Raw genomic sequence first — 15703 nt, forward strand, 5'->3', positions numbered from 1 at the left:
GGCTTTATCTTAACTCAAAAGGCCTAATTACGTGAAAGGTGGATCTGGCGGTAGTCCAAGACCTTTGCCTTGAGACTGCGTGCCGTTTTTTGGTTTGCATCATAAATTAAAATTAAAATAAATGAGAGTGATATGTTAACATTGGGATGTATATTATTATTATTCTTCTCATCAGATGAATCTAAAAGAAATGGCTCAAGATTCTTCATGAGGTTTCTTTCCCCTCCTACTGTACATTAGAAACAGAGCATTGACAGAAATGAAGAAGAAGAAGATGATGGATCATTGCCCTCATTATTAAGGCAACAAAATAAAATGAACATAAAACAAAGAAAAAAAGTTGATGGATTGATTGATTGATTCATATGATGTTCGGATTTGGATCGTTTCGATGAGAATCCGCAAAATCTCTCACTAATCGCTTCAATGTTCGACCGTGTTTCCCTTGCATATGTCCTCCTCCTGAACTGTTGTTATTGTTTCCAAAATTGCAGCTTTTGTTCTCAAGGTAATCGATCCCTGCACCTCCTAGAGCTTCTGACCATTCCCTCACTATGCTTTCTGCTTCTCCTTGCTTTAGATACTCACTCGGAAGTGCCCAAACCTGAATACAAAAAAAAAAATCCATCAGAATAAACAACACAGGGGCGGAGTTTGGTCTTGATGAGATCACAAGAGAAAGAGAGAAACCGCTGAGTTTAGCCATCCTTGGAGAGATTTCCAACACAACATTCCTTTCCATGAAGTCCTCTCACATAAACTGCAGATTGCAGCTAGTTGTTGCAGTATTGTTGAACACTTATGGACCTAAAACAAAACAAAGAACAGAAATGACAGCGTGAATCAAAGATCCCAATCAATCACTACTTTGTGAGAAATTTTACTCAAATTATTTACCCTTGACATAGCTGCAACTCCAAGTAGAGCATAGACCAGATTAGACAAAAGCCCCTCTCCACAGTGAGATACGACCTGGACAGAGACCACGCTGAATGATCCTTCTGATATGCTATTCACGGTTTCGATCATGGATGAAAGCGAAACCTCCAAGAAACCTATAAAGCTCGAAAACATTGTGTTTAGTATGCTTATGACCAAAGGTTAATGCTGTTTTCGTTAGTAAACCACTGCAAACTTACCTGACAAGTATGACATTGCAGCTAAAGCTGCACCTCGGTGCATAGCTGTACAACAGATAGCTGCTTTATGGAAAGAAATTTCCAGAAGTGTTCCAGAAGTACCCAACAACTCCTGTTTGATCAATAGAAATTGAACCAATTCACCCCCAAGACTCTTTTTTAAGAAAATAATGAATTGAAAGTTATACTTTAACAAGCAAAGAGTGGATGCAAACCTTATGACAACCACGGATAAGTGCTGATGCGAAATTCACATACGCTTCCACCAAATCGGGTTCTTGGTCGCATATATATGACGAATTTATGCCCATCAGTGATGATGCTTGAGTAAATCTCTCAAACGTAGTGATAAACAAGGACCCGTATTCCTCCTTATGACAAAATTCTTCGGCGATTACACAGGCTGTGATAACAAGTGCGTGACAAGGCAAATTTCAGACAACTGGCTGGTAACCTAACTAAGCTTGGGAATAATTTATCTAAGCTAGCCAATAAAAACTGTGGCTAATGAATTAACGCTAGCATCTCAAGAGATTTTTCTCCAAGAGTGGAGCCTGTACCTGAATTAAGAAACCCTCACCTGTTCTTATGTAACATTCTTGGCTTTGGAATGACAGAAAGTTTCTCGATAGACAATCCAGTACACTAGGTAGTAGCAGCATAAAGTGCTCACCTGTGAATAAGGCAAATTTTAAGATGTCAAAATGTCAGTGAAACCTGTCTAGGGTACGAAACAAGAAATAATTGGTAGATATACTAAGAAGTTATCCATTAGTGTAAAGGACGCTTTGGAATAGGGAAGTGTTCCAGGCTAATAAAGGCACAACGAGGCGAATGTAGCGGAATAGAATAGGGAGATGAGAAGTTTGAAACCTGACGACTGAACTGCCACTGAAAGAGCACGGCATGCTGCTGCAGCTAAACTACCACTCTCCATGTGTTCAGACCTAAATAGCTTCTCCAAAATGGGCCAGAAAACAGTCAACAAAGAAAGGATTGGACCATCAGCCACAGGGACAGATGATAGAGACGTTGCAAGGTGACTGAATACAGTTCCTATCCTGATTCATGAAACGAGTGAAGAGCAAAGTCATCAATGTGATATTCTTCCCAAGCTTTTGTACACCTCATAACAAAACTACCAGAGAGTGCAAGCTACTAAAGATCATGGATTGTTCAGAGTTATCAGATCTATTTAGCGCAGTTTACCCGAAATATATATAACACAAAATTATGACAACGTTATTCATAGATGACTTGAAGTCCGGACGCAGCAAACAGTTCACCAAAAGCTCCTAGATTACATCGCAATTAAGCAGGATAGAAAATAGATCAGTAACAGAAGCAGACCTGTAAAGACCTCTTGTAACAGAGCTCAGCATTCGTGTATAAGTGGCTGGACTTTGTCTACCCGAAGACTCAGCGTCTTCATCTACCTAAAACCACAAAGGTATTAGTCTGAATTCTATCTCAGAAGTGTATCATCTGTCGTATCATCACAGAAAGATTAGAAAAATATCCCAGAAAGAAAAAGAAAAGATCATCTATATATTTTTCTAGTTACTAGTTAAGAGTTTGATGAATACTGGCCTCAGAGAAGTATGTGGACAATTAGCTGATTCTTTTTTCATTAATGCAGAGCAAAAACAAACAGCTACTTGTACAAGCAAAAGAATGACGGGGAACCTTGAACAATAACTCTTTGTAACTGAACAATATGAACACTTACAAGTTTCGAAAGAACTCCATAACTTGACGAAAGCAATTGAGTTAATAATTTATTTTGTAGCTCTTTGTTAGAAACAGAGCCAAGGATCACAGTGATAGCGGTAATGACTTCTTCCTCATCTTCCAAGGCCAAATTCCACTGCTCCAAACACTAAGGAAAGTAAAACAAAAAATATAAAGATTCAGGAGACAATATAATATCAGTGAAATTTGAAGTTTGTTTTAACAATTAACAAAAGGGTCAGATGAAGCTGATACCTCTCCTATCCACATTAAGATATCTAAATTTGATGTTTCCTGGATTACAGCAGGATCATCTTCACAAATTTTACGCAGAGCAGAAGCACAAGCATGTGAACAAATAGGTTCAGAAATCCCTCCTGCTAGAAATAATCTGAAAGCAGAAAGACCATGCAGCACTTATATTATCAGATAAATTGATGTTATAGGATATAAACATAAAAATCCTTATATAAGACAGGAAAATACCAATCAGAAACAAAGAAATAAATATGAACAGTTTCAAGCTAATATGCTAAAAACATTATTGCATAATTGTGAACGGTCATTGAATAAACTAGACTTACAGCAAGGGTCTGGCGTTACTTGGAAAAACAGAGATCCATCTTGAATAGGAGCCAACAACATCTGCCAGTGATCTGTATACCTAAAAGTTGATTATTGTCAAATGTTGATTGCATTTACAGTACAAGAAAATTGTTGGTAAGGCAAGGGTATGAACTGACATACAACACATATAAACCCCTTGAGTTCGCTGGATGGTCTAACGGAAAATGCAGAAACCAATTGCATGATCAATGAAAAATCAAAGGCCTCTCCCTCTTGCAAAATAATTTCAGAAACCTGAAATGGTAGAATCCATTAGTAAAGACAGGGATGAACAATAGGAACTACAACTCCTGAAAACTGTCAAACTTAAGCTATAATTACCTAATCTCAAAAAAAAAAGTGATAATGGATGGAATACTAAAGAGACAAAACAATTAACAGTAGAGAAGCCATACAATGTGATCCTACCCCTCTCTGGGTTGTTCTGAAACCAGAAACTTAAAATGAATTAACTTGACTGGAAGAAAAGAGATCAAGTGTGCTCACCGCAGTAAGAGCAAACAACTTCGCCTCAATCTCCCTCAAGGGCATCGAAACATTTGAAGAAGGCACACCACCAAAAAATAACTACAGGATATCGCCAAGAAAAGTTTAAATCAACACAACAAGGGAAAATGAATACTTTATTACAGAAAAAGAAAGAGCAAAATCTACTTATCAAGCAATCATCTAACAAAAGTACTCCAAGACACCAGATGAATGTTGTTCTGTTCAAGACAAGTAACGTACTAGAAAATTATAGAGTGAAATCATCTCATGAGAACTGATAAGATATAGAAGAAAGGAATTGTTTTCAACGTGACATAGTCCAATATGTTAAAAGTTAGTGTAAATCCTGCCTATGAAGTGAGAGCACACCTTACTCACAAATTTTGTAGGATGGAGTAGCTGACAAATATCTACCAAGAGCTCAAGAAGATTATTTCTTAAATGCAACAGCCCATCAGGAAGGTCAAGCCCTGGACTCTCATCACTGGAGGTAAACTCATCAACCTGAAGATAAATTGCTAAGGAATTTTAGAAGCACAAAGAAACACCATCAGTACAATAAACAAAGCACTTGTTCAACAATTCGTGGGCCTATGAATATTCAGGAAATGACAAGCTAGAAATCCAATATTATGTTGATACAGTGAGTGGAATGCGGTAAAAAGAAGAAAGGTAAGACTAAGATACATGAAACTGTGAATGACAAGCTTAAGAGTTTCAGGAATGTGACACTGGACATATTAAAAAAAAGAACCTTAATAGTTAACCAATCTTAACAATAAGAACTATATAAATATGAAGGAGAGATTTCCAGGTTAACAGAAAAATATATTGAAATTTGTTTTCTTTTATTTCCAGTTCTCCAACTGATATGATAGCTTCTAGATATATAAAACTGAAAGAGACATTAAACATAAGAAAGTTTCCCAGTTGTAACCTGAGCACGTAGCACAAGAGCATCAACTAAAGCTGAGAAAACTGGTAGAAATGTATCTTTCACACGATTTCTGTCACTTTGTCTGTTTCCACCTAGGCTAAGTATATATGTCGCAAAAGTTGACCTAAGAAAAGAAAAGATAAGATCATATCTGAGCTCAAAGAACAGCCAGTAGAAATCCCTCAGATAGGAAGATGGCAAGGATATGAAAGTCCATATGGGTTGTTAAGGAGCTTAATAAAATACCAAAACTGTACAGTTGAGTCTGCAATCTCCCAGTCTTCACTTGGAAATGTCACACAGCTGAAAAAGTAATTGATGGAAAGTAAACAAAAGTAATGTGTAAAAGATATTAATGCCTACGGAAAGAAAATTCATGTTTGGAGAAAAAAAATAACTGCATTGAGGAAGAAGAAATTGAGTGAATCAGCTTAAAATTGCACCAACTGTGTGAATACTTAGACTGTCAAATGATTAAGACCTTGATTGTTTCAAACGCCAAGTTTTGCATTTGCGTTTGTGTTTTCATGTGAAAAGAAAATTGAACATTAAAAACATTTTTCAGTGCAAATAAAAACCAAGAAGAATCTACTGTTTGCAATTAGCAAAAGGAATTTTGGTTAAAATGCTAAATGCTGCAAATTCATATGAAAAAATACGCACTACATATAAACGCAAGTAAGCAATCGAGCCTAGTTAGTATTCACCTCAAAATCGCATCAGTCAAAATAAGCGCTTCAGAACTTGCTTCAACAATCAAGCATGGTGCCTGGAACATATTGCAAACCAACATGTAAAGTAAGTAAAGATAATACATCACAACATTGGATGCACACCCATGAGGGGATAAAGTGGAACTAGTACTCACAGCTTGTCCGATTTCAGACATCAAGCATGCCAGGCCAGAGATGATTTTTAGATCAGCATTTATAAGAGCTGGTTTTAGAAGTGTATCTCTGAGAAACTGTACTTTGTACAATAAAACCTGAGGAAGATCCTGCAAGAAGAAAACAAGACAAAGCTAAAAAATCCAAGCACATACACTTTTCCTCCTCTTGAACTAATAGATAATAAGTAAACCTAAACTATAAGATAATACGCTGACATTAAACCCTAAGCAACGCATCCAACCAGAATATACAAAGAAAATGATGCCAATACAATGTAGTCCAAACATACCTCATGCCGAGTCACAAGTTCAACAAGTACCTCAATGGCGAGATCAAAAGTAGTACCCTATGGAACGCAAAGAAATCAAAACCCAAGAAACAAATCGAAGAGCACTTTATAGAAAAGTGACAGTAATTGAAACTACACTAATACCTGCAGGGCATTAAATACATAGTTAAGAAGGGGGTGTGAAGGCACTGCGCCTTGTGGAATCTCAGAGAAACATCCAGCACGGACCTAGCAAAATGAGGAGAGACATCAAAGTGGAATCCGGTGAAAAGTCACTACAATAAGACTCTACACAAAATATAAAGCAACATACCCAACTCAGTAAGCAACGAAGTATTTTGCGATTGTTGTCATGAGGGTAAAGAGGAGAGGAGAATTGCTTCTCAGACTGCTGGAGTAAGAAATCAAGAACCATGGAAGTATGCGAGAGAAGCTGTTACAGAGCGAAAAGCAAGGTTAAGTAAAACGAGGATAAAAAACACAGACTTTGAGGAAAGGCAAAAGAGAAGGAAGAAACCTCCTGACGAAGATCAGAGTGATGAGAAACATGGCGAGTGTCAGATATTTCTTCAGGAAGCACAGTGAGAAGCTCAAGCAAGACAACATTACCATCATCATGAGCCTGAAGATTCTGGAGTGCGAATATTAACTTATCAAAGGGCTTAGAATAAGGATCCGCGTGAAGAAGAAGCGCAGAGAGAGCTAAACATATCTGCGTCAATAGCTGCAAAATTCCACAAAACACATAAACACACAATCGTTTCGTTCCCATCACCGGAGAATCACAAAAAAGGGCACAATACCTGAGGAACACCGGAGCTATATCTCTTAGCAGCAAGAAGAAGGGCATTGAGAAGAGCATCTTTAGCAGTTGATTGAAGATTCGATGCTTCGTTCTGAATCTGAAAACCCAACACAGAAAAAGGTTAGAAAAAAAAAAAGGGTTTTTGTGGAGTCGAAAATTGAGAATCTGAGATGAAGAAAGACGAAACCTTTCGACGGAGAATCTGAGCAGCGAAGAATTGGAGGTCGAATAGAGAGACAATCGGAGAAGTGAGGAGAGAAGTGGAGACATCCCAAGCAGCAGGAGTAAGCTGGAATTGAACAAGCCATTGATTAGCAGCAACTCTATTGGAAGATTCAGGATCGTGATTCAAGACATGGATTGCTTCTGCTACTTTTCTCTGTAACTCCATTCCACTCTATTTTTCTTTTGTTGCATTCCACTCTCCTCTCTTTCTCTCTTCTTCTTCCACTCTATTTTTTTTTAATTTAATTATTTTTTAAGAATCCAATCAGTTTCTGTTCTTTTTCTCCCTGTGCTGGATTCGATTCGATATTTCAGTTAAATTTAAAAAGAAAAAAAAAAAAGTGACTTTAAAACATCTATTAAAACTTTAAGAACTATAAATTAAATACGAGAAATTATTTATTTTATATTATTAAACACTTTTAGCTGTTTGATTTTGGTTCATAAAAATCACAAAAAAAAATTGGATAAAGCTTAAAATTAATTATAATATAGTGTAAAATTTAACTATTCAACCAAGAAACAATTAGTTCAAAAAAAAAAAAAAGCATCTGGATAAAAATGTTGCCCATTTATTTGAGAACACTATAGCAGGCTTTAAAGGCCCATTAGGGACCATTGTATTCTCTAATGACCCATTCAGTACCCAAACCAAGATAGTCGCTTGATTTAGTAAGTTAATACTATAAAAAATAACAAGCCGATCAAATGCCAAGAAGAGTGAGATAAGCGAAGAGTAAGCAAAGTACACTTGGGAGTTCACACCGAGCATACTGTGTTATCAAATAATCATATCGACATCATGGTTAATTCTCAGTACTATATGTCGAGATTAATTATGGATATCGAGCTAGATGCATTACACTATGACATTAATAGACAACCAAAAAAGCTATGTAAGGAGAGGAGGGAGAAGAGTCGAGACATGGACAACTCTTTTTCCAACTACACGACTACAACTTTTTTGGAGCTTCTTTTTTTTGTTCTTCAAAGTGTAATTCAGTCAGCCTTATCTTAAGTCAACAAGAACAATCTTTCAACATCTCTCGATCTTTTTCTTTGTCCATTCTAGTTTGATTTTGTGTTAATCAAAGAAACTTTGTTCCTGATCTCTTTTTCATAGTTTAAGTCCATCACAACTGGATTTTAACATCCACATAGATGTAATGTTACTATATATATTTGCTTCATTAAAAACTTTATAAATACAATCATAATTAATCAATCTCTTAAACATTCTACTAAAAAAAAAAAGGTTTATATATATTCTCTTTGTATGTACGATGTGCAAGAATTTTATAACCAAAAAAAAGTCGACACTAAATTCTTCGTATGCCAACCAGACCGGCCTTGCGGGCTCCATCTAGGCCTGGGCATAAAACCCGAAATCCGAAAACCGATCCGAAACCGATCCGAAAAATTCGGAACCGAATCCGAACCGAATAGTCACAAAATCCGAACGGATAATGAATTCTCCTATCCGAATTACCCGAACCGTATCCGATCCGAACCAAAAACCGAAAGGATATCCGAAAACCGGAAATAAAAATTATATATCCAAAAATATTAGTTATATTTAGTTGTAATTTTATAGCAAATAACAAAAATATCCTAAATATCCTAGACTTCGGAAAAATTTTAGTTATATTTGTTAAAATTATACATATTTTTGCAAAATTTAATTAAATTTTAGTGAGATTAAACCAATTTTTATTAACATTGAACTATTTTTAAGTTTTTTTTCCCAAAAACCGATCCGAATCCGACACCTATCCGAACCGAAACCGAACCGATGACTCATAAAATCCGAACGGATAATAAATTCTCCTACCCAAATTATCCGAATCCGAATATATCCGAACCAAAACCGAACCAAAAATTCATAAAATCCGAACGGATAATAAACTCTCATACCCGAATTATCTGAATCCGAATATATCCGATCCGAATCCGATTTGAAATCCGAATGCCCAGGCCTAGCTCCATCAGTAGAACATGCCGTGGAGAAAGTATCTAAAACCAGTGGTAAAGAATTAATTTCATGTCGAATAAGAATAGTCCACATTCTGTTTGACCAATAAGAATCCATGGCTTGATTCATGTCTATATCACTACTATATTGTCAATCTTGTTAAGTGTCTAATACTGAGAAAATATTCATCTTTCCTAAAAAAAGTTAAGTGTGTAATACGAGATTATATATTTAAAAAAATGAAATATTCATCTTTCCTAGTTCAATCGTGCAGCCAGGTCTTGTTTATGATTTTAATAATTATTCAAATTGCAATTTTATTTTGGATAACTTGTTTTTATACTCTATTGAGAGATTCAGATAGTTGATTTAAAAAATAATTTAGACGACTTTTGGAATATGCAGCTGAGAAATAATAGTATATAATTGATCCAAGCATCATTAATCATGCAATATGTGAATACTAAAATCGTTTTGAAAGAAGTAAACTCTTTTCACCATCGCCAAAGTACCGTCCGTACATTCAGGTTAGGAGTTTTTTTAAATAAAGAATCCAAGATTTTATAAGTGTACCTAATAAACAAACCAAAAAATCACTCTGATTTCAACAATAGTTAATCACAGCAAGAGTATCAGATATTCAGTTTTATCATCATGATATTCATTTTGAGGACTAGTATGTGCGATTCTGTTTTGTGGTTTCCGTAACAAAAAAAAAAAAAAAAATTAATAAGTAGATGCTTTCGCTTATATAAAGTTTACCAAATATAGAAAGCTTCGGAAGAAAATTCTTGTCAATGGAAACAAAGGTAAGATCAAAAATAACATGTCTTTCAAATTTATTGTCTATATTCTCAACTGTTTTTGAGAGAAAGAAGAGAGTTCATCATAATCTTGATGAGGTTTCACTGATGTCATATTTGGTATACAAGAGTAAATTGTTTTTTTGGTTTTTCAAATGTTGAAATGTCAAAAGAAAGAGAGAATCTATCTCCCAAGTTAAACAAGTACTTTCATAGGATTCCAACGAGGTCCAGAGGAGAAGGAGATGCTAATAAGATTCCACACATTAACAAAAGTCCGCATTTTTAGGGACCTACAGAATATTCCTCAAGTTTAATCAAACCATTTGAATCGTTGATTAGTCCAAATAAACGGCTTAACTATTTTAATATTCTGATGGTTTGTGTTTAAAGAAACGGTGGTCATGAATCTTATCAAAGTTTTTGAACTTTAAGGAAATAAAACAATTAATTTCGAAATATGCTAAGAACAATATATGAAAAGAATTATATAACACACTTACCAAATTCTCATTTCACTTATTTGATCCAAAACTTTGAAATTAACATCTCACATCCTATTTTAAAGTATTAACACTGAAATATTTTTTGCTGATTTATTTTAGGAGGTGGTGATGTATATACAATAATTGAAAATTCACAAATAATTGTGAATCTATCAAAATGAATACAATTATATTTAATAGAAATAGATACATAAATCATGGTTTTTAAGAATATAACTGAAAGTGTATGAATATCATCATTATGGTTAAATTTTAATAGGTTTATATGCATGTCATCTTTATAAAATTCAAAAATCATCTTGAATTTTATAATTCTTTCTTAATAATCTTTGGAAATTCACACAATTAACTGAACGTAAAAAAAGACAATCTAAGATGAAATCATATCTAAAAAAATTCATTTTTCAAGGCACATTTAACATAAAACGACTCATTGATATCATAAATTTTGTTTTTACTCAAAGTATGAGGTAAACATTATAAATAGCAACAAAAAAAAAGAGAGGAATATATGGAGATTATAAATATTTTCAAAACAAAAAGAAAATCGTATTTTTCGAGTTTATCCTTTCATCGAATTCGATGTCTATCCAACTTAAACATTACGTTTTAATCTCTTTCACAATGCATATAGTGATATTTTTAAAAGAGAAAAAACAAAATTTATGATATCAATGAGTAGTCGTTTTATGTTAAATGTTCCTTGAAAAATGAGAATTTTTAGATATGATTTTGTCTTAGGTTGTCTTTTTTTTACATTCAATTAACTGTGTGAATTTTCAAAAATTATAGAGAAATAGTTATAAAATTCAAGATGTATTTTGAATTTTATAAAGATGACATACATATAAACCTACTAAAATTTAATCATAATGATATTCAGTTATATCTTTAAAAACCATGATTTGTGTATATATTTCTGTTATATATAATTGTATTCATTTTGATGGATACACAATTATTTGTATGTTGAAATATATACATTTCAAAAAATAAATAAGCAAAAAAAAAACAGATTTAAGTGCTAATAGGATATGAGATGTTAATTTCAAAGTTAGAGATCAAATCAGTGAAATGAGAATTTGGACGTGTATTTATATGTAGTTCCTAAAAAACCGTATGATCTTTTCTTATGTAGTACTTAACATATATATTGATAATTCTATATTAGTGGTTGTATTTGCTTGAGTTCATAAACTTGTTGATAAGATTCATAAACTGTTTTTGAACACAAACCATCAAATTGGTCCCTCTTTTTGTTTCTTTGAAAAAAATCATTTCATACAAGCGATATAGACAAGAAACAACAAGTTGAGAAGTTTTGTAACACTTTGTTTTAAGAAAAAAAAAAACAAAAAAGAGTAAGACTTTGCCAAAGTTAATGCTTCGAAGACTTTACCTTTGCCATGGTTAAGGAGCCCAAAAGAAGCAACTGATCCCCGAGTCTCAAGTATTGACTTCGAAAACAAATATTAGGGTATATATATATATATATATATATATATATATATATATATATATATAAAGTATGGTAATTGATATCTAAATAACTATTATAAGATTTTAAAAAGTAAATAGTATGCCCAAAAAATAGTTTGAATACTTATGTTACTACTATTTTGAGTTTTTGCTATTCAAATAAACATTCAATCACAATAACAAAAGGGAACTAAAAGATTCTAATTAAATTATTTCATCTTATGCAAATATTATATATATGATGATAAAAAATTCAAATATTAATTTCATGGATGCAATATGAAAATAAATAAGTGTTGTTTTAGAATTTTAGCATCAATTCTGATATAAAATATTTAAATTTTCTCTATATAATTTTCTTTAAAAAATATGAAACAAAATTTTCTTTTAGTTCGCGTAAAAAATATTGAAACAATACGAATATGACAATATCATAGTCATTGATTGTTTTGTTAGTTATTTATTTAAGACTTTGGGAGTTTAGTTTTTGTAAACTTTCAAAAATTATTAATTGTGAAATTTCTTTATTTCAAACTCATTTTTTCATCTCTTACCTTCCCTAACTTGATCTTAATGATCTATATTTTCACAAATCATTATGCGCAAATCAGAATTTTGGATTGTTTATTTAAAATAGAAAAACCAAACAAATTTTTTGCCTATATTGATATGTTAATTAAATGAATCTTTCGATCTTAAAATTGAATTACGTACACTATAATATTTTTTTTATTTTTTTTGTCAAAATATTAAAGTTTATACTAGATTTATACTTTTTACAAACCACGGAAATAAAACGTAAAGAAACACCAAAATTATACAGCAAACATCAATACGACAGAAGACCACAAATAGAAATAAAATTAACGAAAGGAGCTAGCATGCACTGACAGATAAAGACACGAAGAAACCTTCGGTGTTGCCACGAGTGATCCGCGATCCGAAACCAGTCCTTAATACTTCGGAAAGAGCGGTGCTTACACTCTAAATTAGTTTACAAATCACGGAAATAAAACGAAAGAAACAGAGAAGACCAAAAACTATGCAGCAAACAACAATACGCGACAGAAAACCCATAAAAATAAAAAAAAATAAACGAAAGGAGATAGCATGCTCTAATGGAAGAAGACACGAAGAAATCTTCGATGTTGCCACGAGTGAACCGTGATCCGCACCCAGCTCTTAATACTTCGGAAAGAGCGGTGCTTACACTCTAAATCAGTTAAAATAAAATTTGTATATCTAAACTAAAACTAAACACCATACTAAACCAATATATTTTATTTTTAATCTAGAAATTAAAACAGAAAACCTTTATATAAGAATTCTAGGATTGTTTTTTACAAGTGCATTAAAAAGAAAAATATAGCATCCAATATCCAAAAAAAAAATTATAAAAATGATGACATCAACGCTTCACAAAAACACACATCCATGAAAATGTCAGAACCTTAACACTCTCCTCCTCTATAAATACTCATAACCTCAAACCTTAGATTCCTCATTCCTTAAACCCTAAACATCTAAAATTCTCTGAACCTTCACAAAGATCACAAAAATGGAGGTCGAAGGCAAAGGAGGAGAATCTGGAACCACCACCACCACCACCGCACCCCGGAGATTCGCACTTCCGGTGGATGCCGAGAACAAATCCACAACTTTCCGACTATTCTCACTCGCTAAACCTCACATGAGAGCTTTCCATCTCTCATGGTTTCAATTCTTTTGCTGCTTCGTCTCCACTTTCGCAGCTCCACCTCTCCTCCCTGTCATCCGTGAAAACCTTAACCTCACCGCCACCGATATCGGAAACGCCGGAATCGCCTCTGTTTCCGGCTCTGTTTTCGCTCGTATCGTCATGGGCACGGCATGTGATCTTTTCGGTCCACGTCTCGCCTCCGCCGCTTTAACCCTCTCCACCGCTCCCGCCGTTTATTTCACCTCCGGGATAAAGTCTCCGATAGGGTTTATCATGGTGAGATTCTTCGCCGGATTCTCTCTGGCCACTTTTGTCTCGACACAGTTCTGGATGAGCTCTATGTTCTCTGGACCCGTCGTTGGGTCGGCTAACGGAATCGCCGCCGGGTGGGGTAACCTTGGAGGAGGTGCGACGCAGCTGATCATGCCCATCGTGTTCTCGTTGATTCGGAATATGGGAGCCACCAAGTTCACGGCGTGGAGGATCGCTTTCTTCATCCCTGGCCTCTTTCAGACTCTCTCTGCTTTCGCCGTTCTCTTGTTCGGTCAGGTAACAAACCAATCACACTCACCGGTTCAGTTATTTCGGTTTATTCAATTTATCCGGTTTTGAGAATTTTTGACCGAGATTTTTTGGTTTTGGTAAAATTTACTTTGTAGTGACAAATCGGTCTAATGATACCGCTTTGGGTTTCGTTTCGGTTCATGTAGTAGAATCTTTTAGTCGGTTACTCATGGTCGAACTTCGTTGGATATGGACAAAAACTGTTTAAATCATCTAAATAGTGTTTATTACAAGGAACTGAAAAAAGGATACATTTATTTTGTCACTAATTTTTTTTATTTTTAAAAAAATTTAAAAGGACCTTCCTGATGGAGATTATTGGGCTATGCATAAATCTGGAGAGAAGGAGAAAGATGATGTGGGGAAAGTGATCCATAATGGAGTCAGAAACTATAGGGGATGGATAACAGCATTAGCATATGGCTATTGTTTTGGAGTAGAGCTTACGATTGACAACATCATCGCAGAATATTTCTTCGATAGGTTCCATTTAAAGCTTCAGACAGCTGGGATTATAGCAGCGAGTTTTGGACTGGCCAATTTTTTTGCTAGACCTGGAGGAGGAATTTTCTCTGATCTAATGGCTAGACGTTTTGGCATGAGAGGAAGGTTGTGGGCTTGGTGGATTGTGCAAACACTAGGAGGTGTGTTATGCGCATTTCTTGGCATGATTTCTTCTTTGACATGGTCTATAGTTGTTATGCTCATCTTCTCTGTCTTCGTCCAAGCCGCTTGTGGACTTACCTTTGGCGTTGTTCCTTTTATTTCCAGAAGGTATAAAATCATTGCATATATTTTGGTATTGAATTGTTTGATTGGGTTATATTATCCAACAATGTTTTTTGTTTTGGTTATGTAGATCTCTTGGGGTGATATCGGGAATGACTGGTGCGGGAGGCAACGTAGGTGCGGTCTTAACGCAGTTGATATTCTTCAAAGGATCGACATACTCGAGAGAGACGGGTATAACTCTAATGGGGATTATGTCAATCGCATGTACGTTACCAATATGTTTGATTTACTTTCCGCAATGGGGAGGTATGTTTTGTGGACCCTCTTCCAAAAATGTAACTGAAGAAGACTATTATCTCTCCGAATGGAACTCCGAAGAGAGAGAGAAGAACTTACATCTTGCAAGCCAAAAATTCGCGGAAACCAGCGTTAGCGAAAGAGGTCGAGCCACAACTCATCCCCAAACTTGATAAAGTCATGGGTTTTTTTTTTGTTTGTTTATATGTATGGACTGTTGAGTATGTTTTTGTCTTCTTATCTGTTGTTTTTCTAAGAGTTTTCAAGAACTCAATTTCTTGATTTTATTTATAATTCTGTGATAAGTTGTGTATGCTATGTAAAACCTACTGGTTACTACTTTCTTTGTATGGAAGACTTTTGTAAATGTTTGTTCACCATGAAATGAACCAACGTATTTTCATTTGGTATTCATAATTTTTTTATTTAGTTATCTTTTTGTTTATCGTGATGATAATGATTTGACCACAATAGTACAAACCTAGATTCATAATTCACAATAACACATTCAACCTTGTA

The 15703-nt window shown here is 34.5% G+C and overlaps 2 protein-coding genes across 3 annotated transcripts; one reads left to right on the plus strand and one right to left on the minus strand.

Moving 5' to 3' along the window:
* Positions 1-128: 128 nt before the first annotated feature.
* On the minus strand, positions 129-7374 carry LOC9328784 (importin-13). 2 transcript variants are annotated; one of them, XM_021012198.1, is made up of 24 exons: positions 7095-7374; positions 6906-7004; positions 6620-6826; positions 6416-6535; positions 6247-6330; positions 6103-6159; positions 5792-5920; positions 5631-5692; positions 5170-5226; positions 4924-5047; positions 4365-4490; positions 3984-4064; positions 3618-3731; positions 3455-3534; positions 3126-3261; positions 2869-3018; positions 2490-2575; positions 2013-2200; positions 1720-1812; positions 1355-1542; positions 1140-1251; positions 898-1055; positions 691-807; positions 129-604 (listed from the first exon to the last, which is right to left on the minus strand). In XM_021012198.1, exons 1-24 carry the CDS (start codon positions 7296-7298, stop codon positions 362-364), a joined length of 3015 nt encoding a protein of 1004 aa, XP_020867857.1. In that variant the 5' UTR covers positions 7299-7374; the 3' UTR covers positions 129-361. The 2 variants fall into 2 exon arrangements, with proteins under 2 accessions (XP_020867857.1, XP_020867856.1); XM_021012197.1 differs by having other exon boundaries at positions 4356-4490.
* A 5932-nt stretch (positions 7375-13306) lies between these two features.
* LOC110225412 (high affinity nitrate transporter 2.5) lies at positions 13307-15596 on the plus strand. Its single transcript, XM_021015101.1, has 3 exons — positions 13307-14140; positions 14454-14929; positions 15015-15596. The coding sequence occupies exons 1-3, from the start codon at positions 13451-13453 to the stop codon at positions 15355-15357; spliced, it is 1509 nt and encodes a 502-aa protein (XP_020870760.1). The 5' UTR covers positions 13307-13450; the 3' UTR covers positions 15358-15596.
* Positions 15597-15703: the final 107 nt, after the last annotated feature.

Source organism: Arabidopsis lyrata (assembly GCF_000004255.2).
Source record: "Arabidopsis lyrata subsp. lyrata unplaced genomic scaffold ARALYscaffold_1, whole genome shotgun sequence".
Taxonomy (NCBI): domain Eukaryota; kingdom Viridiplantae; phylum Streptophyta; class Magnoliopsida; order Brassicales; family Brassicaceae; genus Arabidopsis; species Arabidopsis lyrata.

Excerpts from the sequence above, each read along its gene's own strand:
- LOC9328784 (XM_021012197.1), bottom strand. The coding sequence starts at position 7,298 with ATGGAGTTACAGAGAAAAGTAGCAGAAGCAATCCATGTCTTGAATCAC. Across the intron at positions 5,227-5,630 it reads TTGACTGATGCGATTTTGAG|CTGTGTGACATTTCCAAGTG; the intron begins GTGAATACTAAC and ends TTACTTTTTCAG. Across the intron at positions 1,813-2,012 it reads AGTGGCAGTTCAGTCGTCAG|GTGAGCACTTTATGCTGCTA; the intron begins GTTTCAAACTTC and ends CCTTATTCACAG.
- LOC110225412 (XM_021015101.1), top strand. The coding sequence starts at position 13,451 with ATGGAGGTCGAAGGCAAAGGAGGAGAATCTGGAACCACCACCACCACC. Across the intron at positions 14,141-14,453 it reads CCGTTCTCTTGTTCGGTCAG|GACCTTCCTGATGGAGATTA; the intron begins GTAACAAACCAA and ends AAAATTTAAAAG. Across the intron at positions 14,930-15,014 it reads GTTCCTTTTATTTCCAGAAG|ATCTCTTGGGGTGATATCGG; the intron begins GTATAAAATCAT and ends TTGGTTATGTAG.